This window comes from Stegodyphus dumicola, chromosome 5 (assembly GCF_044657685.1).
Source record: "Stegodyphus dumicola isolate Sdum_Otavi_A_Nest chromosome 5, ASM4465768v1".
Lineage (NCBI taxonomy): Eukaryota > Metazoa > Arthropoda > Arachnida > Araneae > Eresidae > Stegodyphus > Stegodyphus dumicola.
In genome coordinates this window covers 113,023,835-113,048,931 of record NC_140772.1, presented here as the reverse complement: position 1 = coordinate 113,048,931, position 25,097 = coordinate 113,023,835, and the positions used below count along the sequence as shown (strand labels likewise).

The following is a 25,097-nucleotide window of genomic DNA, read 5'->3' as shown; positions in this document are numbered from 1 at the left end:
AAATACCGAAAATCCGCTGACCTGAAATTTGCGTTGCCTCTCAAAATATAAACATTCAGTTATAGGTTCCGGAAATCGCAACATTGAGTACGAAATATCGAAGAAAAAATACTTACCGAATAATGACATCATAATTACCAAATCATAATGAGTCATAACGGAAATACCAAATTATTGACATCATGATAAAAGTTTTTTTCCCTCTAATCTGCATCGAGGTAAAAAAGCAGATGATTCACTCAACTTTTCTTTCAAGTTCACGATTCATGTTGTTGTATTTTCTGAGCTTTGTTATTTCATGAGATTATTTAGTGTTGCCTTTTTTTTATCCGGATATTTTGTGGATAAATTAAGAATATTTTAAATTTCAGCCCTTTTTAATACAATGACAGATAACAAACGCACTCATGATTTTACTGTTGCAAGGATGAAAAACGTAAACACGTTGCATTGATGGTAATGCAAAAAATACAAGTTCTGCTAAAGATGGAGGCAGGTTCCACTCCTCGGTTTATAGCAGAATCGTATGGAATTGTGGCACGATTGTGTATGATATACGGAAAAATAAAGAAAAGCCGTAGAAAGTTTACAGCAACGGTAATTCTAACACCGGAATCCGAAACCAGAAATCTTTGCGTGAGGCAAAATCGGCAAAGCTGGATGCTGTGTACATATAATACAATGAATATGAGAAGAGAAATTGTAGTTAGCTCGCCAAAAAGTTAACAGGAACTATGGCTCCAAGAAAAAGTTCAACACAGTCTTTTAAAAAAATGACATTGAATGAGGTGAAATATTAGGGTATATGTGAAATAAAATGTAAATTATAAAACACAGTAAAATATTTATCGTTGGAAACAAGCTAAAGGCAAAATATAAAACATAGTAAAAAACCAATTGATGGAACAAGTTAAAACATATAAAAATTAAAAAGCGGAAAATGGTAAATTAGCTCAATTCGAGGTCCACCCTGGCTTTTCAAGGGAAATTTTTCTGGTTGAACGTCGAACCAAGCTAACTCCATTACGCATTTCGCCGAAAGAGACAATTGAAACTTTGCGTTACGAAATTTTTTAATTAATTAGATAAACTGTACTAAAAAAATATTTTTTAGTCTCAATTCTCTGTTCTAATTTCCCGACACGTCTGCACAAATTAACACATTAAGGTGTAAAAAATGTAAATGCAACTCCAATGTACAGCAATAATAATAATAAAAATAAAAATAAAAATAAAAATAAATAGCGGTCTGCTATTAGTCAAAATATACAATAACGTACGGGCTGGACATGCAAGCTTAAAGAATTAAAACTTTATAAATGAATCTGAAATTAAATTTAAAGGAAACCTAACAGTGTGGGTCTTGCTAAGACCAAGAGAAAAAATCTTGTAAAAGAAACAAAAAACAGAAAACAACCAATTTATATATGTAATAATAATTTAATGCATATAATAAATTATTGCAATAATGTATATAATAATTTAATTAAATGTATCTAATACACCTTATTTATTTTGCACTTTGAGTCTGAATATTATGATTTATCTTTTCTGTCCTGAAATTCGCAAAATCCTAAAATCCGCACAACCTCTGGTCCCAAGCTTTGCGGATTTCTGGACTTCTACTGTACTATCAAAATATGAAAAGATTACATGAAAGACAATAAAATCAGATATATACACAATGAAACAAACATACCGACATAATCGCTTTATCAAATTCGCTGCATGTCTAGATACTGATCTAGGAAACTCAACTATGTCAATTCCTTTCAAGATTATATTATACGTCCTCATAGGATCAGGACCAGTAAATGGTGGTCTGAAAAGAAAAACTGAATTAGTAAACTTTATTACATGATTTGGAAAATTTCTTAATAAAATGTAAGTTTATTGATTCTCTTGACAAAACTTCTGATAAATAAAATTTTTGAAAAAAAATAAACTGAAAAAGACTAAAAATCAAGTATTTGAAAATGTTTAATTCCAAGAAAAATTATACAAATATTTTCTTTGCGTTTATTAATAAGTTTTTATTCACACAAAACTGCAGACCTTTTTGATAAAAATACATATATTTCTTACTATCTATATCATGCTAATAGAAAATTGCAGATTACTTTTGTATTCAGAAGTTAATTAAAAGTTAAATTCACAGTATTTTTTGTCATTTATACTAATTTAATGATTGGATACAATAATTATTGCAATTAACCATTAATATGACTTTTTAAATTACAAAAGTTTTTAATTAATTCACTTCTTTGGGTAGAGGTGAGTATCCTAATCAGTTTTGTTGTGACTTTTCAGTCAATTTTTTAAATTTTTTTCTGAAATAATTCTTTTTTTTAATTGGATCAGATATACTCAACCATGCTTTTAGATTCTTGAAATTTGTTATAATAGAGTTTTGACTCTCTCTCTCTACATATAGTATTTTAATATGTAGTTATCATACATATATATATATATATAGTATACACAAATGCTGATATTGTATTACATCTTACAAGTTGTGGTATACCTAACTTCTTGTTTTATAATGCAGACTTTAGAGATTTTTTGAACCACACGATTATGCATTTCAAATGAAATATCATAATTTCAATTCTATTTCCCAGTTTAAAGACTGAAACTATCTTTGTTCCTATTTTAAATGTTATATATCAACATCCATATGAAATTAACCAAAATTAGAATTTGCTTCTTTTTCTAAAGGAAAATATTTTACAACAATTTCTATACTCTCATTTGCAAGTACTTGCAGTGATTCCTGCAAACAATTTGGATTAAATTAAAAAAAATCTCTTTGAATATAAATTTATTAAATAATGTTCCTGTTTTTACATTTTGCTTATAAAATTACAAAACAAATTCAACGATTTTAAAACAACATACAATTAATGGACAAACTTTTACATATGAAATTTTCCTCTAGATATTACAATTTACTCTAGAAAAAAAATAATCCTTGTTTTTAAAACTTTTTACTTTTTACTTTTATTCCCATGTTCATTTTTTCCGATTCTTACTTTTAATGTTTTCTTTTTATTCTGTATCTTTGTTCTTGTGTGATACTTGAGCTGTTTTATATGTATGGATTGATTATTCCAATAAAGTCATATGTAACAACAACAACATTCTATAAACAGAAGTTATAAATATCCTAAATAATAATCATTAAATATAGATACTTACGTGCCAGTTAACAATTCAAACATGAGAACACCTAAAGACCAAAAATCAGCAGATGTATCATGGCCACGATTTAGAATGACTTCAGGAGCTACATATTCAGGAGTACCACAAAACGTCCATGTTTTGCGACCATTTGGTAACTTCTTAGCGAAACCAAAATCAACCTATATACAAAATAATTATCTACAATTAAAATAGAATATCAGAATTTTTGACAACGAAAACAAGAATATTGGAAAAGAAAATTACTGCATCACGAAATAACTGGCATATGTACTAAAAGTAATTTTATATCTTTTATATCCACTATATTAATAAAAAGGTAAATAGATAACAAAAGTAAATCAATTATTAGAATCCTCACCAATTTCACATAACCTTGAGAATCAAGAAGCATGTTCTCTGGTTTCAGATCTCGATAAATAATATTTCTTGAATGCAAGTAATCAAAAGCTTCGACAACACAAGCAGCATAAAAGCGAGTAGTAGAATCATCAAATGATCCTCTGAAATTGAAGAATAAAATTTATAAACAAATTGCTCAAGGGCTATTCAATCTATTATCATGCAATGAAATAGAAAAAAAAAAAAAAAAAGAAAGAAAGAAAGAAAGAAAGAAAGAAAAAATATGTAATTTTTGTTAATACATTCATCATATTAATTTTATAATTTCATTCAGTTTAAACATTTTTAAATGTCATTCATTCATTCAGGAACAATAAAAATATGATGAAAATTATCAATTTTTAAGATTTATTTCATTTCATTTTGCCCTCTTTTGAATGATGAACTTTTCTGAATACTAAACTGCAGTGTGAAATTGCTTCTTTTAGCTTCAGTGCTTTTAAACATCAGTAGGCCAACTTATCAAAAGCTGCTGTAGAGGACAGAATATGTACTCTGCATTGATTTTACTTGACTTAAAAATACACACACAAAAAAAAAGAGCATCTGAACTTTATCATTTAAATTTATGTGTAGTCACGTGGAGTGTGGACAGTTATTATACAAACTATGAAATTATATTATAGAATAAGCATTCCCATTATATGTCCTTTTTTAATAATGTAATTCTACTACTGTAGCCATAAAAGTATAAATCATGCATGTGTATGTGTGTGTATATATATATATATATATATATATTAGACAAAGAGTAATAAATTTTTAACCACCATCAGAAAAACATGAAAGAAATGAAATTTAAAAACAGTACAATCCCGAAATCTCCCATTATAAAATGTAAAAAAACACCATTAACTCAGTGTTTTTAAACCCAAAGAAAACGTAAAAACAATAAAAAATACATAAAAAAAGGAAGAAAAGGAAGAGGAATACAACCAAAATCTAATTTGGAATATTTTTGTTGTAAAACATTTCTTTAATACTATATTATATATATTGGATGAAGTCTATCAAAGTATTTCTGCTAATTGATTAATAAATGATTTTCTCATAATTTTTTTTTCAGACATTCTTAAAATATCCACCCCCATAATGGATTATCAGGACATTACAGCACAATGTGTAAACTTTATATATATATATATATATATGTATATGTATATAAGACCATTAGAAGTCAAATAAATTAAAATACTAAATAACAGCAGTTTATTTTTTCATCTCAGCCTTGTCAAGCATATATTCACTAGTTGATTTTAATGTCTTTTATAATGTAAATTTAGAATCTTGCTCTTCTAAGACTAACAGTATTTGTGTAACAAGTAAACATAGTTACATTCCATATTAAAGAAATATTACTCATTTTAGAAATTAATTTATGCATCAGAATATATTACAGTTCTAATATTAAACCAGTGCAAGTTGGAATCTTTCATAAGAAGCACATTTTTAATTTGTATTCGAAAATACATAATTTTACATATAAATGTTTAAAAACCATACTTGAAACTGTTACAGTATCAAAACTCATTAGATTATTTCTACAGCAAACATTGATCACATATACACATATAAAGCTCTGTTTTAAAAACAAATAATTAATAATCATATATGCAAAACACTTAAAAGAGTTCTCAGTTTACAGCAATGAATGTGATAATTTAATGACCTGGATAGCATTTACGGGTTAATAAAGCTTTTGTTATGCACAGAAATTATTAGGTTACATGAAACAAAATTTAAATATTCTTCCACAATGGATGAAAAGGTTCATTCACTATTCCTTTCCTTCGAATTCCAATCTTTTTCTCAACTTTCTGACACCCACAACAGGGAAAAGTTTGTCCTGTTCACCAGAAATATGCAAATTTACGACCAACCACTGGAAAATTTCATGCATTGTGATCTAATATGGAGGAATTCTTTTTTATGTTCACCACGTTCACTGAGAAAGAGGATTGGAAAAGGGTTCAAAGGACTTCCAAAAACCTTTGATTACTAGTGGGTGTTAAAACAATAAATCATAAAAAATCACCTTTTTTTTTTAATCATGATCACAATATTTCCCTCCTTCTTCTACAAATCCTAAATGACCAAATCATTCTTAGAGATAAATTTCAGTGAGAATCATATAGCCAACTTTGTTAACCTTTCTGATATCAATGGATATTTTACAAATAGTATGTGCAAATTGAAATTTTTAATTCATTTCATTTAATTTTCAAACTGAAATGAAATGAAGTGCAAACTGAATTGGGACCAGGGCATGTGCAACAGGTGCAGCTGCACCAGGCGGCAGAATTTAAAGGTGGCAAAATTTGTAAAATTTAAGGAGTTACTGGATGGCAGATTCTTTTCAATATTTCAAATGCAGCTTAAAAGACTGTACTATTCAAATTAATGCCATATATTACATATTTGATAATGAGTAAGAAAAGTACTTTACATAATTAATATTAAGAATGCATATTAGAATAATTGTAAAATTTTTAATAGTTACATGTAAATAAAAATTACATAAGCCATTTTAACATGTTCAAAAAACATTTTTTTTTTATTTCATACCTGTCTCTCAGTAAAGTCCAAAGTTCACCACCTAAACACGCCTCCATTAACATATATAAGTACTTTTTATCTTTAAATGTACGATACAATCTGAAAAGAAAAAGTATAAAATCAGGCATTTTATTCAACAAAAACTGAAAGTATACTTATAATGACTATACCAAAACAAACAATAAAAATTATGTGAAATTAAGATGAGTAATGCACATATTTTACACATAATACATAAATGATATGCAAATCAAAGATATTTACAGCACTGCATAAAATAAAGTCTAATTATAGAGGATGATAAATAAATCCTTATGATGAAAAATAGATTAAACCAAAAATAAATAAAATAACTCTCATAAAACAATGATAAAGTAGAATGCAGCAAATTAATTGCTAAATGATAGAGTCAAGTACACCATTAAAAGCATTAGAAATCCCTTGTATGCATTACACTTATGGTATAAATGTTTATCAAAATTATCAGTTAAATACATTATAAGTTACATGGCATATATATATAAAATATGTAAAACAAATATATAGTCAAATATTACAAAACATACATTACAAAAAAAGATAAAATGTTTTACAATGTTATACAAATTATTTTAAATATCTCAGCATGCTAATCGATATGAAATGTTATGTTAAAATTTAAATGATAAATTAAAGACTCTCCCACAATTCAAGAACTTCTGTTCTCAGTACCTATAAGTTGAAATATTCATCAACTTATTCCCTGACCGTTCTCAGTATAGTTCTCATAAATATTAAACATGATTTAATACAGTATTATAACCTAAAATTTATTTCAGTGATTATGATAGAAGATGTTAGTCACATTATTTTCAATAATATTACTAATGCCTTTTGCATTTTAGACAATTCTCATCTCTGATAAAACGTCAGTTTAAATTACAGGACTTCCTGTTTTCAAGAGGACTAATTTTTGCGCGTAGTTAATGATGGAAATGTGTTAAGGGTATCCCCTTGTGCGGTTTCCGTGCGAACGATCATTCAGTGTCTGCTAAATCACTGGCAAGGTAATCATCAAAAGGAAGTTGTTAAGATGCCCCCCCCCCCTGTGTGTTTCCTTGTGACAATGATGTTAAAGGAAAGAAAGAGGTTTATGTGAGAGAATTATGCTTAAAAGGATGCTATAGGTAAGTCGCACCTTACGACTGTTTCAGAGCCTCATCAAGCAGATGTTTTTGTAATATAGCTGTATTATATTTTACTTTTTATTAATCAAGAAATCTTTATTAAGTTTTAAAATAAATATTTAAAAGACCGCTGGTCTGTTTATTCATCCATCACGGATGATCTTACGTTACAACATAATAAAATTTGCATACCTCTAGGGTACAGTTATCAAAAACAAATATTAAAAGGCTCACATTTATTTTTAATAATGAAACGAAGATATCTTTCATACAAGTACTTAAACACATACTTCACAATAAAATCACAATTTGATTCTTCCATTATAATTCGTTCTGATAATATATGCTGTTGTTGGCGAGTCTCCACTATCTGTGCTTTCTTCATAACTTTTAAAGCAAATGATCGTGTACTGTCATTGTTTAGTTGAACCTATAAGAAGATAATAATTAGGAACTGACTTTAAAATAAGAATAATTCAAATTAAAAACAAGAATACAGTAAGAATACCAGAAAAAAATTTAATACAGTAAAATATTATATAAGTAAATTTTATAATTATTCATGTGCTCTTGGTCAGTATTTAATTTTTAATCCAAGTAACTCTAAATATATGTTCCTTACACTAAATATAAACATATAATATGGGAGAAACACTTTTCAAGTCAACATGTAGTAAGTTGAAAAATGAGAACTAAAAATATTTGTGAAAATAAAAGCATATTTTGCTGTTATGGCTTTTAAAAAGCGAAATGCATGTGCATAATCTTATTTCAGTTATGCACTGTTTTTGTCACCAGGATGCAAATACTGAATAGTATGTCTATTATAATGAAATGTACTTTTGTACTGTTTGAGACTAAAACTATGAAAAATAATGTGAAGTGTGTATATTTTATACATATGTAAAATTATTTTTTGTTTATGCAATGAAATCATGATACTACAAGTTTTGCTTTTATTACAAAACTACAAATGAAAAGTTAACCCCTTCGCGCTGACTGTCACATATACGTGCCAGCAATGAACACATTTATCTACCGGCCGACATGCAGGCGTGCCAGAGGATTGTTGCATTCTCTACCGACTGTCACGTATTTGTGCCAGTACCTTGGAACGTTTTTCAAACTATAATTTCTGCCACAAGATGGCACTGTATGTCCATATGGTTTCAGATACACGTGCATTAGACCTTCCTTCTACTTGAAATGAGAGAAGCATGACTCACATACACGTGTTTTTGATCATATAAACAAACGGGGAACTAAATGTTTTCGAATGGCGTGATTTATGACGTCTCTTTAAATCGCACTTTATTCGCACATGGTAGTTGCTTATTGTAAGTAGAAGTTTTATATGCGCTAAAGCATTGAGTACTTCCGTTTACAGTTCAGTTTTTAGAAAATAATTAGATCTTGTTAGACGTGAATTCTTTCTGTTTTTACCGTTTCAATGTCAAAGCGTCGAAAATGTTTAACAGAGCATGAAATAGCAGAAATGATGCAAAATATTTCAGATATTGATTCTGAAAGATTAACTGAAAGATATTTTCCAAAACTTTGTTGAGAAGAGATTGATAAGAAAATGAGACGACGATGCTTCGTTTGTTCACATTCCCAGAAAAATCCTCCAAAACGGCAAATGAGTTATTACGAGTTCAAGGAATGTAACGTAGGACTGTGTGTAGATCCCTGTTTTTAAATTTTTCATACAAAAAGAGAATTTTAAGTAATATATTTAGTTTTCAGATTATAATGTTAAAAGTCATATAATGGTGAGTAATTAAAATAAAATGTGTAAAATATGCCTTTAAACAAGAAATAAGGTAATTAAAGTATATATATATAAATATCTATAAAGCATAAGCTGTTTAAATACTCTATAGAGCATTATTAAACAATGCGTTGATACTTCGGAAATTTCATGGATTTAGGCTTAGTAGCAAAAGAGCCCCCCGGCCCTGGAGAGACGCTCGCGGAAGACACTGCCGGCCTCCGCGATAAGCGCGCGTTTTCGCTACCCAGCTCGAAGGGGTTAATGGACAAATATTAACCATTCTTACCATATCTCACAATAACATCATATCTGATTTAGATTTCTGTAATATAATTCTAGAGAAGAATTTGGGATAAAATTCTTTTATGTCATCTGAAATTATTACAAAAGCACCGAATTTTGTGACCAATGCCATTCACTGTAATGCATCTTGGAGGATAATAATCAATAGCATATAATATATATGAATATAAACAGACTTTTTATTATTCAAGTATGACATTTTGCAGTTTCATCAATAGGAATTTCATGAGAAAGATGAATAACAATGCAAATATCTAAAATAGAACTAAGCCACTTTAAAAAAAAGAAAAGTGCTTATTTTTGTTTCATTTTCAGAATGATTATTATTTGAACCATACTTAATGACAAAAACTTCTGCTACTTTTCTATAAATAAAGTAATTTAAGAAAATAACTATATTCATATCACAAAACTATGGAATAGTTAATTAAATGGGTACAGATTAAGCATGACTAGTTTCATGTTTAATCTGTGCACTGAAATTTACATGCAAATAGTTAGTGCAGCGAGTAAGTTCTTTTTCCAAGAGTGCCATACTTCTTATTTCTAAAAATTATACTTCAGTTCTAAATTTTCATGCCATTTTTCTTATTCACTTAACAATACTTAATAGTCTTTAAAACATATTCTTTTAATAGCTATTTAAAATTTTCTCTTTCAATACCTATAGTTTTATACTGCTGTAGTCAAAAATCTGAGTGGGTTGCATAAATAAGAACAGTTCAAATGGTACATTAAGTCAGTGTCTATTAACTATTCAATGAGAAATCCTCAATAATTAAGAAAATAACAGAAAAAAAAATTCCTGTGTTGGCATTTCAGCATTTTATACTATATAAGAGTTACATAATTCTGTGTGTATACTTACCAATTCAACACGACCAAATCCTCCTACACCAAGAGTTGCAACAATTCTCAAATCACTAAGCCTAATGTCAGAAAATTCTTCATTTGCTCTAAAATAAATTAACAATAATTATTACCATAGTTTGAAATAATTAAACAATGTCCAAAAGTTAGAAAATAACACTATTAACAATTAATATCATAAGTAATTATTAATAATATCATAATAAGTAATATTATAATAATTAAATACAAGTACACTTGCAAAGAATTAAAATATTTCAGCGAGCAATAAAATTGCAAGTACCAATAAAAATAGAAATAATTTTTTCATATGTCATTGATGTTTATCCATCAGAACTTCATGATTCAATGAAGCATTACATTTAACATTACACAGAAGAAACACAACTTACCTCAACTCTCAAATATGAAAGCTTGGTAGAGCAAGAAAAAGAGTAGGAAGAATGAGTATTTAAAGCAAAATAGTAGTTCATGCATATACAATTACATTAAGATATATGCTACAAACTTTAATTTTTTTATAGAAAAAAAATACGTTATGGAAAATGATTATCAGAAACAAAATATTTATGCGATGTTAAATATTTTATTGCTAATTATTATTGTTATTGTTATTTAATAAGTTAATGGTTAGCTTTAAAAGAAAGTAAGTTTTTGCCACTTTTCTCAATGCACTTTAAAATGACAGAAATATGCAGCAGAATGCTACAATGTCATTCAGTGAAATTTTAATTTAAATAAAGTTCTACATAAATTTTACACAGAATAATTGTTATGGAATGTTTTTCAAAACTAACTCACTATTTGAAATCTTAATTCAGTAAATATCTGAACTGATACACAGCTAATACAAAAGGTACAGAATTAATTAATTGCAGAAATTAGAAAAGGAAAAAGATATAAAAGCAAGAAAAGTAGACAGAATCACAGACTTTATTGGCATTATCTTAAATGACATACCACATAAGTACAAATACTGAGAACTTACTTCCTTCTAAAACTGGCATCCTCATCATACCTCTTCGTTTTTATTTCATCAATATGACTAATAAGTTGATGGAATGCACTAGAAAGAAAAAAATATGTATGTAAACATAAAATTATAACACTTGCAATAATTTTATTAATAAATTGCTTCTTCTTTTTATAGTTTGTTTTCTTTATTTAAAGAATTATAACACTTGCAATAATTTTATTCTTTAAATAAAGAAAACAAACTATAAAAAGAAGAAGCAATTTATCTCTCTTAAATAAAAGAAATATTTTTATTTTTCAAACAACACTATAAATATACAATTTTGCACCCTTGCTGTAAGGCAAGAAAAACACAATTCAATTTAAGTACATAATTAACCTCAAATTCAATTTTAGCACATAATTAACCTATAATTTGTCAGTTATATAAAAACATAATTTATTCCTTAATAAAATATGAAAACTAAATATACATCACAAGTATTCCTAAAAAGCTGAAATTATAAAAATTTAAAGTTTTAGAATGTTATTGCCATTTCCATAGTACTACTAAAGTTTATTATTGCATAACAACACTGCAAAATAAGAAGTAAAAAAATAAAGACTAAAAAATGCCTAATAATTGTTTAACATATGAATAAAAAAAACATATTTCTGTGGCATGAAATTTTGCCATTAGTTTTTAATCAGATTTAGGGGAGAAAAATCGAATATCTTGCTAGTAGAAGAAAAAAATTATTTAATAGTCACAGCATTTATGAATAAATTATTTTCAAAAAGCATTTATTTAGGATTAAATTTTTTAAATTAAATTTGTACTCACAACTACTTCTAATACATTATTTCTGTGGTAAGTACAATATATGCATTACTATAAACTATTTTGCTTAGATAAATAAAAAATCAAATCAATTTTTATGTCAAAGTTTACTCAAAAAACAATGCAAATGTCAAACAAAAAGTAACATATTCAAATTGTGTCAGACACTAGCACCACAATCACAATACTCAAATAATACACACAGCATATCTTAATTTCTTTACCAATAAATGGAAGAAATAGTTCCTTGTTTTACAATGTAAAATTTAATATGCTTCCCAGACAGATCTCTTAAAAGGCTCAGCAATTGCTTAAGTATATATGTTCTCCCTCCAATACATATGATTTAACACAGAAACTGTTAAAAAAAAGACATATACCAGTTGTTGAACAGATCCCACTAAGCTGTAATGTTGTATAAAAAAGTGTCTTAAATGATGTTTTTTCCCTTCTAACATGAAGGTGATTTCAAGCATTTTCTCTTGATGTACATTACTTTCTTAAGCTTGGCAAAATAGTTATCAATGCGATTAATAATAATATGCTTGCAAATGATGCAAAAACAAAATTTTAAATTCAGACTTTGGGAATATTATAATTAATATGCAGTACTGGCTGACTAAAATTTTTGATAACAGATATCATGATTGCTGTGAACATATGCAATCTACCAATAAGAATGAAGCTAGAAGTAAGGTTTGCTTTATGGTTCTTTACAATATCGTTGAATATGATTTCACTTGCAACAACTAGCAATACAGTTGCTAAGAAGAAACTCTTTTTACTTACTGTTTAAGAGTGCCAAAAGTTCAGACATATTATCTAACAGAATTAGTGCTAAAAGTTCAGACATATTATCTAACATAGGGGTCTTCAACGCATGGTCCGCTGAAGATATTTTAGTGGCCCCACATTTGAATTTGAAGAAAAATTGAAGAATTTTAAGAAATTTTGATTTCAAGAAAAATTGCCTTGTCAGCTTTTTATCGTAAAAAACCTTTTTTTTTTTTTTTTTTTTTTTTTTAATTCTTGACATTTAAAACATTTTATTGACATACTTGATATTACTTGAGATAAAATTTTCTAAAAATGACAAATTTTTCAAAAATTTCACTTTATCTTAGGTAATATGTGTTCCACTTGAACTTCAACTAGAATTTATAGATTTACAGTGTAATTCTGCAGTAAAATGCAAGTTTCTTAAAAATCCTAGATTCATTTATTTTTATTTAAAGTACATGACCAATGACAAGTATCAGGAATTTGTAAACATGCACTCTTCACGTCTTTTATCTTTGGCAGTACCTACACACAAGACAGCCTTTTTGTAAAATGAAAATCCTAAAATCAAAAACAAGAACACAGCTAACAGACAGACATTTGGAGGAAACTTTATGAATTACAACAACACAGATTCACGTTAAAACTAAAGTAACTACCATCTTCCACTAGTAATGTTAAGTTTTTTTTTTTCTTTCTTTCTCTTTTTTTTTTTTTAATTGCAAATGCATTTTGTAACATCGTTCCGTACAATCATCTTTATACTTTTTTTTTTTTCATAGTTAAGAAAAAGTTTTAAAACATTTTAATTTGACTTCTGTTTGACTTTTTGGAACCAATGTATATACATATACTATATATACTATATACAAGTCTGTAATGCTATCTCTTCGCTTACAATCAATTGTAGTCTTGCAAAACAAACCTCCATTTTTTAGATAAATTTTCTTACTATATTATTTTTTTGACATACTTATGACCTGCGTATCTTTGTGAATTTACTGATGTGGCCCTCGGATGTGAAAGGTTGAAGACCCCTAATCTGAAATAATTATTCTCATTTAACTTACTGGCTGACTTACTGACACACATACCTTCAGTAACATGAATATTATTATATTTATATTATTCATATATTTCTGCATCTAAGATGTTTCAAGTTATATAAGATTATATGATTCAAAAGTTTATGCCAGGAATAATATATTGGATACAAAGTATTTAATTTAAATACCAGTTTCAGCATGAAATAAAAGTCTTCCTTCAGTCAGCTTTTGAATAGATACTGAAAATTTGCAAAATTTTCCCTCTTTTTCTTAATACCAGGTTTATACCAGGTTTATCAAAATGCATTAAGCCTAATAAATTAAAGCAAACTAGCATTTAGTTATTTATTTTGGTCTAAAATGACATTACTAAATATGAACATGACTTACTCTCTGTCAATGACTAAACAAGTTACTCCTTCAGGATCATCAGCAACAATATTCGCTGTTCGAACATCCTCACTTAAGAGAACAGAAGGGGGAAAATAAGAATTACTCATATCTCCTTAAACAAAACATGAACAAATCAAGTCTAGATATTTTTAATTTAAAAGTTTTATCTTTTAAAGCAAATTATAAAATTTTTATTTTACTTCTTTTTACAGAGAATATGAGGAACTTTAAAAGCTATGGGGATGAATTAACAGAACAATTTTTTATAAAAATGAGAATACAAAAAGTTGCTAAAAATGAATGTTGTGATATTTTAAGCAAAAATTTATCCAAATAAATATTGGGACAAAGAGTGCATAGTGAAAATTTTTTAAACACACATGATTCTTACAAAATTTTGAGATCTCTAAAGATTAATTTAGAAGTCAAACAACAAAAATCAGCATTATATTTTCAAATTTTCAAAGTGTGATTTACTGTAAAAATTTGAAAATATGACATTGATTTTTGTTGTTTGACTTATAAATTAATATTTGTTCAGTGTGTTAATCTTAATCTCTAAAGATGTTTAAAAATCATTTACATATTAACAAGCAAAAGGAACTGCATTTCCATAACAATAACTAATTTCTTCGAATATACTAAATACACAAAAAATTAAAATATTTTAATGTATAGAAGATAAAACATTAAAAAAAATTCAAATTTTTAGGATACTCTTTAATTTGTATCAAAAAATGAAATAAATTTGAAACATTTCCAATTTAAATAAAAATTTAAATTACAGTATTAATTTTAAATACAAAAAGTAATAAATAGCTATAACACAGCAAAAATAATTAAAATTTGTTACCCTTGCAAAGCCTTTTCTCCAAAAAAGTCACCATAACATAGAGTTCTGACATATTTTTCAGTTTGCTCCACGGGATCATTTATAGTAACTTTCACCTAGAATGAGTAATTTAAAAATGTTTATATTAAAATATATTTTATGTAAACATTAAATCTTACAAAAAATGTAAAATAATGATAAAAACTTAAGTGCTTTAAAAATGCAACAAGGAAAATGCACTTAAAAAAAAAAAAAATAAAAAAATAAAAAAACTTGTCAACTGGAAGTTTTTTTGACACTTTTCTATTAACAGGGCACCAGTCACCAGCGGTATGGCTAATGTTAAAACATTCAGTAACAGCTGTTCATTATGTGATATGAACAGGAATGAACAGCTGTATAACCTTAAATATATACAACGTCAAGGTGGTGAAAAATGCTTGATTTGTAGAATTCTGTGATATTTTTTAAGCAAAAACAGATCACTGTGTACATAGTGGCACATAAAATTCAGTGCCACACATTTGGTAATGTTCACATTAAACATCATACATATTACATGATACATTACTGTTCTTACAAGGTCAATTTTTCACTCACCAATGCTTACGTTTGGTGCTATAAGTGGTGCCCCGTGAACATTTTCTTCCTACACAAAACCTAAACATTAATACAGCTCTAAAAATAATTCTACATTCATATTACAATATGCATTTTTTATTAAAATTTCTTATTATACAAATCAGTGAAATGTATGAAGTCATTAAAATAACTTTGCAAATTTAAAAACAAAAGATTTTTAACTAACCTTGCCTCTGCTAATTATGAAAAAGGTATCTCCTCTAGCTCCTTGACGAATGATGTAGTCTCCAAATTTGTATGTTATCTAAAAATAATATTTTATTAAAATATTTGTTACAGCAAAATAATAACAAAAAATTATTCTTACAATCATATGATAATTAATAACAACCTTATAGATTCAATTAAATGAGCAGGTTTAGCAAATGAGTTTGTGACTACTGGCTCATAAACCAATATAAGCATACTTATAATCATAAAATATTAAATTAATAAAGTATACTACATTTAAGCACTATAATTTGAAATAGTCATACTTTAGAAAACTGCACTGCTATACCAAAATGCTGTATCTCTATAACAAATATCATTATAATATCAAAATATTGTAGCATTTAACATTTACTTCTATTTCATAGAAGGGTTTTAATTACTAAACTTATTATCAAATTAAAAATTTAGAAAATTATCAGCAATTAACTGATACAGTAAAAGATAAAAAAATCCATACAGATGGGCCCTGAAGTCATGTGGATTTTAGGCCACAGAATTTTTTTTCAAACGTGGTTTACAGCAGCAACACTGTTTAAGGAATTTTAGGGCCCTCAAAGATTGGAAGTTTGGGGTAGGGGTGCCTAATGAAGTCCTTGTAAAAATTAAATTTTCTCTGTCATGATCAAAATGTTACATAATTCATTATCACTACTAATTTTACTTTGAAAGCAAAAAATTATAAGTATGTAATATTTTTTGCATATTAATAATTTTGAAAATACTATTGCTTTCCACAATCACATAGACTGCCAATGTATTAAAAACTATTATGTAGTACTTTAATATATAAAAAGGCAAGAAAAATAAAATGAATTATAGGATGTCTAAAATTATAATATTAAGCGAATAGTTTAATACAATGAAAGAGAAGCTTAATATTACAAATATTAAGCTAAATATTACTAGATGAAGTGCTGATGATGCCACTAAATACATTCTAATGAAGTATTTTATTTTATAAATTGCTTCAGACTCAGTATTATTAATTATTGTAATAAATAATAATCAAGCATGCATGCAATACAGGCTTGGAGATCAAGCATGAAAAAATGTTTATCTACAAAAGTCCCAATTTCAATATACCTATGAATTTATTTTTAAAAGCGGGAAAATATTTATTAAATACAGAATTTTCTTTTAATTGCTTCTTTTGATTTGCATTGCTTACAAATGGAAAAATGACCAAGATACATAAAAAAGTGCCAACCTCTTCTAAAACATCCGCAATCTTTATGAGAGTTTCTTCTTTCAATTTCCTAAATGTGGGTACACTGAAAAGAAAACAGAATAATTAATGTGGCAAAAATAAAAAGTTAAATTATTATGATTATGATAACAACAATTAAACAAACAGAAAAATTACAAAAAACACTTTACAAATTAATTTGTAATATTTACAATCAAACAGTATTTTTTACTTTACAATTAATCATTACTTTATAAGTTATTATTATTTTCTACATTTCCACACTAGCAGGCAAGCCATCTTTGAAACTGTGAATAAACTGCTTCCTGCATAGTGCAGCCATCTAGTGGCATTTGCCCAAGTTAATATTTATGTGCCAACACAATAACAATACGAATTTAATAAATTATTAAATAAAGAATGCACAATTTTTAAGCTATCTGCTTTAGAAATAATAAAATATTTGTCCAATTATACAATCAACTACTTATTAAAGAAACAACCAAAAGTTTTTAATAAAGACCTTTTTTGAATTAATAATATGTTTTTCTAATAATTACCTTTTTAAGAAATCAGTGTATTGTGCTTGCCTAACTAGCCCAGTTCTCATCATGATAGTTTGGAAGCACTGCCTTTCAATAGCCCACAGCCTGCAATCACTAAGAGCTGAAAAAATTAAGAACATGTAAATTTTACCATTTTAGACAGCTTTATTTTTAATGAAAATTAAAAACTAAGTTCACAATTTTTAATTACATTTTGAACTATCATCTATCAATGAGGCATTTTCTTAAAGCATAATATCCAAAACTGTTGATAATTTGTTTGGAGGAATGACGAGGTTATGCTCCGTTTTAAGTTTTTTGAAGGGCATGTCTTGGTTTAATTTACGAATCAATTACATTTGCAAAATTTGAGAATAAATAAATACATTAAATAATAAGTTACATTAAGTATAAGATTGTGAAATTCAGCACACGCTCGGAAGTCTTCATAACGCAATTCACATAAAATGCATCATGCATTTGACATTCAATTATTATTTACTACATAATATTGGCAAATACTAGTTCTGTTTGGAACCTGATGCCTTTCAATTTTGCTCGTAGATTAATGGTAGCACTAAGACCAACACCGATCAGCAGATTATGATGTGTCCACCTCATTTCCCAGACATGACGAAGCAAAAATGTACTACCTCCTTTATCACACTTCAACTGTAAGTATCGTCAATATTTATTAATTATTTGTCATGTACACTCGTTTTAATTAAATAACTAACTTAGATTCGTTTTGCCTGTGTACTCATCCCCTAGAAACCAAGCCCCACATGTATACATAACACTAATTTCAAGTATAAAACATGTTAAAAACAGCAGTTTTTGTTCTAGGAGGAGCAAATTCAATCTCTCACCTTCGAAAACTCTCATCTGCCTTTTCCAAAAATACATATTTTGTAGCTGTAAAAATGCCCAATCCATTTTTTGGTCAGTCAGCTGGATGCATAATAATCTCATGACATTCATGAACCCATGTGATTAATCACCAAATATGATATCTCTGTTAAAATGAGTTAGAATTATCGCTAGACTCTTGGCAGATCATGAATACTCCACTGCTAAGGGAAAAACGGCTAACTTTATTTTAAGCTTAGTAAATACATTTTCACCTACTTCGACAATCAGCAGTGGACTATAACCATCACTATTATTGCGTGACATTTTTCTAACGAAGCAGCATAATTTTAATGCATATAATTATTCTAGTCTACCACGATGCACGAACTATGCAACTCACCGCATAACTTTTGCCGAGTTGCTAAGTTGGAGAATTTTGATCTCATAAGAAGATTTGATCTCATCATTTGATTTGATCTCACAAGATCTCATAAGCACCCGTTTTTTTTTTTTTTTTTTGTTATTTGTCAATGTAAGTAACACACTACATTAGCGTCGAAAAGAATCTGGTGCCCTACTTATACAGTTTACCTAAGAATAAATTTTATATATGCAGTGATTATTCAGAAGACAACTGCAGCAAAATTAATCAAAAATGCATAGAAAAATTACTGCCAGCAGTTGTAGAATGTTTTCTTGATTGCCTGACAAGCAGTTTTCACATTCAAATTTAAAAATACATTTTTAAGAAACTGTGAACTTGAGTACTGTCAAGTCATTAAATTCAACTTAAGTCAGACTTGTACAAGATAACATCCAGAAACATACTGTTCGCCTAGATTAAAATAGTGCTGAAGTAAAAATGATGTTTACTGAATTATAAAAAAATTTCTTGTTTTTTAAAAAAGAAAGAAAAACACTGAAACGTTAATACCAAATTGCACTATTAATATATTTTCTAATAATACCAACTATATGCTCTTTTTTTCTCATACTGAAATTACACCTAACTTTATTGTTTGCCATGTGTTTACTAACCCATGCTTGTAGAAACTGTCAATGAAGGGATGTGTGTCTTTAAATCACTTTTTTTTTTTTTTTTTAAATACATTTAGCTATCAACAAATAACTGAATTTCTTCTTCCATTGAAAAATATTTCTATTAACAATAATACTCACACTTCTGAATGACCCCAACGACAACTTGAGGAAGACACCATGTGCTCATCATTATTTTAGTTCTCTGCTGCCTTTTAAATACTTTTACTTCCTTATTCTACTTAATACATTTCACCCACTTCTCCCTCTCCACCTTTATAAACTCTTTCATATTTCTATCCAATAAAAATTAAATAGAATATAAACAGCTTACACACGAAACTTTTGAACGAAAAAATACATTTTAATACAATAGTTCTCAAAACTATTCAGTCACTTCATTTACGGAATTGACATCGTTCGGTAATAATAGAATTAGTAAATACAAATTATAAATATAATTTAGAAGATTTACGTATTTAAAATATTTATAATTACATTTTATACCAGTAAATTTCTTAAACTATTACTGAAGTTAGCCCACACATTCCTCTTTCGCTCGAATTTATACAGAAATTCACAATTAACTAGATAACTATAAAAGTTTTATATATATATATATATATATATATCGATCAATTATTTACTGGTTAACCAATTGCTGTTCACCGAGAAAAAGGCAATCTAATAGATTTAGCTTAATTCTTTAAATATAGAAGACACGAAGCCTATTTCCTGAAAAAGGATGACTTGACACATGAAATTTTAAGGAAAAGCAGCTCATATTTATATTTATGACTGCAGGTTAGTTGGTTGGTAAATTTGTTAAAGTACATGAAGCTAGGGAAAACTGGCTCATTTTATGTTACACACGTGGGAAATCACGGAAACCGTCAGTCATCGAACCAGCAATGTCCAACGTTTTCATCCACTCGGCATACTGGTGGGCACGTTTACATATGAGATTAGAGTACTTCCTCTTACTTACCAGTAACAGTGGCGGTTCGTGTGCCGTTGTACAGAATGGCTAGTTCTCCAAATACTTTTCCAGGTCCTAAAGTACACAAGTAACGACCTCCTTTAGAAACTTCAATTTTGCCTTCTGCAAAATAAAGACTTTATACTTAACAAAAGACATTTTTGTTTTTCACTACCAAATAAAACACTATAAATTCAAATGCATTTTATACTTAATTATTGCACAAAAATTTTTAAATTGGTTTATGCATTATATTCATAATAATAGAAAATATTAAGCATCGAATTATTAATAGGTTAGCATATTCCTTAATTTTATTTACAATTTCTTCAAATACCCTTAACAATGAATTTTTATTATTATTATTATTTTTTTAATTTTGTATTCCTTACCTTCCATAACAAAGACGACACTGCCAACTTCACCTTCTTTAATGATAACGCTATCTTGGCCATATTCTACAGGATACATGCAGTCTGTAATTTCACGAATTTGAACGGTTTCTAAGTTTTTCATGAAGTCATTTTCCAGAATCGCCCTCTGAATAAGCTCTTTTGATCTAAAAGACAAAAGAAAGAAATTGTCAATATCCATGTATTAATTAATCAAAGAACGATCGATAATTCATCTTTAAAAACTTTTGCAAAAGTTCTAAATTTGATTTAAAAGGCCTGGCAGTTTAAAAAAACTAGAATAAGAGCCTTTCCTCCCCCCCCCCCGAAAAAAAGGAAAAGACACCGCCTATTAGCTTTGGTAAACATTTTCAGCTTTGAATATACATTCCAAATAAAATTTAAAAAAAAAAAAAAAAAAGACAAGAAATAACTTAGTTTTACTGAGAACTACGGATGTAAAATTCGTTAAAGAATAAAGTTAAGCTCCTCCTCCGCTTTGCCTTTTTTCTACTGTCTATACGTACTATTCTATTCAGAAATAATAATAAAAAAGTAAGAAACAAATTCTATAAAAAAATTCCTACGCGACCTTACAGCAGGTGGATACTGTTTAGCTATTATGGCCTTCATACAAGTTTTCACAATATTAATATTTAACATCAAATATCAATATCATAAACAAATATTACTCTCCTTGATAAATAACCGTACATTCAATAAACATACCAACAAATAACTAAATATCGTTTTAATTAAACTAATATCGTAAATTAGTAAAATAACTAAATATCGTAAATTAGTTATTTAAATCCAAAATATCGGATTTAAATAACTAAATTAACCTCACAATTATGCTTACTGAAAAAACACTTAAATGACGGTCAGATATAAGTTTTTGACATCAGAAAGTACCAATTCACGTATAAAATAAAAATAATGAAACCAACAGCTCACTTTTATTTATGGAATTCTCAGAACTGGAAATACTAGTGTATATTTATACATTTTTTTCTACAGCTGACTCATTATTTTACACTTCTCTGTCTGCACTTAGTATAGTTAAAATGTTATGAATATTTCTCAAAATCAGATGGAGGGAGGGTCATATTAATTGATGTATAGGATTAACTTTAAAATAATCAACCTAACATCATTATTAAAAGGAAGATAAAATTTTATTCTTTCATCATTATTCTTCAAAAGACTTTGCCCTTTTCTTGCATTTATTCAATAACAATACAAAGTTCAAATACAAATTCAATAAAAAAAATTCTACTTGGATTATATAAAAAAAAGTCTTCATTTTATTATCTTAGCTATTTCCGCTATTTAAACTTTTCTTTTCATTTTAAAATAACTTCTAATACAACTGACAGCAACGCTTATAAACGTACAATATGAAAACAACCCAATTTGCCTTAGAAAATCCTTCACAAAAGGCATCCTTCCCATTCAGCAGAAAACCATTGTATGCTTTATCATATTCGAATAATCTAACCTAAAATTAAGCAAAGCAACAACTTTCTTTTCGGCGTAGATTTAATTAAGATTCTATGCCAAATTTTATGTTTTACTTTGGCGTGTTTCTCTTCTTTCTTAACTTAAACTAACCTCCTCACCTTTGCAACCTTCAACTCTGACTGCATCTGCTCTTGTTATAGACAAGATTATGCAGTTTATGAGAAGTACACCATTATCATCTGCTCAAGCTCTAACTCAGTTTTTTGCATAGAAAAATCTAATGGGTGGAATATGTAAAGATCTTATATCTCAGAGTCGTAGCTTGGGTTTTCAGCGCCCAGGGACAACTGAAGATTTCACGCCCCCTACTGCTTGCCAAGGATGGAAAACATTTAATTCTAAAATGTCGTAACATCAGTTTGGCGCCCCTTGGATTCTGCGCCCGGGGACAGATGCCCCCCTTGCCTCTAGCTACGCCCCTGTTATATCTAGATTTCTCTAACCCAAGTTGCCCACCAGCGGCCGAGCGGTAAAATCGCCGAACACTAGTAGTTCCGACCTGGGTTCGATTCCAGGAGAACGGGATCTGCATGAGTGCTTTCGTGGTTTCTCCCCCCATGTGTAACGTATACACGAGCCAGTTTCCCTTAGAAAGTTCTCCAGGAAGCCATTCTTCCTCTTAGTCAGATCATGGAGGTAGGAAGTAAGATGGAGTCGCCCTAAACAAGTTTTTCCCGTACCCAGCTCTGAAGCACCGGCGATCCCTACGTGGTGACCAAAACATTGGGTCATTTTCCATTGAGTTCTATGGGATTTGACGCGTTCGGATGTATATATTTTGTAATTACGTCGTAAATATACATATAAATGTATATATTTTCTTTTACTACAACACTTCAGAGTCCTAAGTATGTGAAAACAACACATTTTTAAACAACATTTCATTCTGAACGGAATTAAATGCCATATTTTTCACAGGACATTTTTCTCAGAATGGTTTAATTTGAATGAAATATTTTCACAAGTTTTCGTTAATTATATTAGAAAAAAAATTAAGGTAATTCGATTTTATTCGGTTAAGGTACAAAAATTAAGATCAAAGTTTATTGTATTATTAATATTAAAATCATGCATTATTTCTTTTCTATTTATAGAGCTTCTTCCTAAATACTTTCTTAAATAATACTTTCTTAAATATGACATGATGTTTTGGCTTCTGAGGCATCTTTTAAATCGAAAAATGTAAGTCAATTTATAATTAATGCTCTATTCGGTTCATTTTAAATTAGAGAATTATTAGAAATTAGCGAACGCTAATTCCTAATAATTAAATAGGTATTAAATAGTACTTGACTTTCTCTGAACATTTTTGAAAGGGAATAAAATAAGTTTTTTTTTTTTTTTTTTTTTAAGTATTATTTAAAACTTGTAACTGAGTTATTATAAAATGTAAGGGGAATAATTCTTTTAATTATACTTATCAGATTTTTTTTTTTTACTCTTCATTTCAACAATACATATTCCAAAACTCTTTATTACGTTCTTTAAGTGCGCATCTCATAGCATTTGCTTTACAATACCTTTTAACACATTGCTTTCCAATACAAACAATTCTTGCTTAAATACTTTTATAACGTATTTGTCAACAGGATTTCAATAATTCAATATTAAGGTTATTATATATTTAGATAACATTTATAATCATTATAAATTAGATACATTTAATAATTAGATTTCTTCACAGCACTTTCACAGTTGTTTATAAGTGAATAAATTCTTCATTTCAAATACATTTATAAATAATTTAATGAATATTTAAGTATTTTGTCAAAGGCAGATACATGTTTTTTGCAAGCACATGCATAAATACCCATACATATTTCCTATTTTTCATTTCCGGCATGTGCAAATCTTTAATTTCTGTGCATTCACTATATTTTTCGTGTAAAGTAATTTACACTAATTTAGCATACACCTGAAAGTTTTACATAAAAAATATATATGAATATAATTTGAATGAAAATTATAAGTATTATTTTTAATACCCACTCAAAGGTCAGTTTTTCTTCAAAATTCCTCCACGATGGCATCTCTCTCTTTAGGCAGATAGCCCTTGCATGCGTTACTCTATTTAATAAAAACTTAATCTGACCTATGTGCCTAATTACAAAAATTTTAACATACATAATTTTATATTTATAAAACGTGTAAGCCCAAAGTGATTACTTTTCAGATATATAAAATTAAAACGATGGGTTTAAAATGAGCAGCAGTAAAGCCTCTCCTCTAAAAAATTTTAAAAGGTACATGTTACAATAATATATGGATGTGAAAAAAATTTGTTTTATTTAAAACATTTTGACGTTTGGAAAATAAAATAAAAGTAGCGAATACTCTATCAAGAGTATCGAAAGACATATACAATTTTAAATGTGCCGTGAGGTATTTTTCATTCTTTAAGTATAACATTTTTCTTAAAATCTATATTTTTGTAGTGCAACAGCTTAGAATTTTATAAAACAAATTCATAATCAAAATCGCTGTTGTTAGTTATCGAAAAATAACCAAGATGTGATTTTTGACAAATTGCTATTAGCCATCACACTGTGAATGTTTCTTTCATGCGAAAGTGTCCCTTTTTCGATTTCTATGTAACTGTCGTGTGTCG

General features: G+C 28.1%; 1 protein-coding gene across 3 annotated transcripts in view; it reads right to left on the bottom strand.

Annotated features, from left to right (window-relative positions):
- Positions 1 to 25,097, bottom strand: part of LOC118186346 (cGMP-dependent protein kinase, isozyme 2 forms cD4/T1/T3A/T3B-like) — a 210,626-nt gene that overhangs the window by 9,194 nt on the left and 176,335 nt on the right. For all 3 annotated transcript variants that reach the window (XM_085816977.1, XM_035356429.2, XM_035356428.2), the window contains exons 2-15: positions 20,966 to 21,132; positions 20,583 to 20,696; positions 17,720 to 17,825; positions 17,181 to 17,244; positions 15,927 to 16,004; positions 15,140 to 15,234; positions 14,284 to 14,355; positions 11,261 to 11,338; positions 10,271 to 10,358; positions 7,616 to 7,755; positions 6,169 to 6,258; positions 3,563 to 3,704; positions 3,199 to 3,362; positions 1,700 to 1,822 (exon numbers count right to left, since the gene is read on the bottom strand). In XM_085816977.1, the coding sequence (XP_085673103.1) occupies positions 1,700 to 1,822; positions 3,199 to 3,362; positions 3,563 to 3,704; positions 6,169 to 6,258; positions 7,616 to 7,755; positions 10,271 to 10,358; positions 11,261 to 11,338; positions 14,284 to 14,355; positions 15,140 to 15,234; positions 15,927 to 16,004; positions 17,181 to 17,244; positions 17,720 to 17,825; positions 20,583 to 20,696; positions 20,966 to 21,132 (1,521 nt within the window). The remainder of the gene's footprint in view (positions 1 to 1,699; positions 1,823 to 3,198; positions 3,363 to 3,562; positions 3,705 to 6,168; positions 6,259 to 7,615; positions 7,756 to 10,270; positions 10,359 to 11,260; positions 11,339 to 14,283; positions 14,356 to 15,139; positions 15,235 to 15,926; positions 16,005 to 17,180; positions 17,245 to 17,719; positions 17,826 to 20,582; positions 20,697 to 20,965; positions 21,133 to 25,097) is intronic.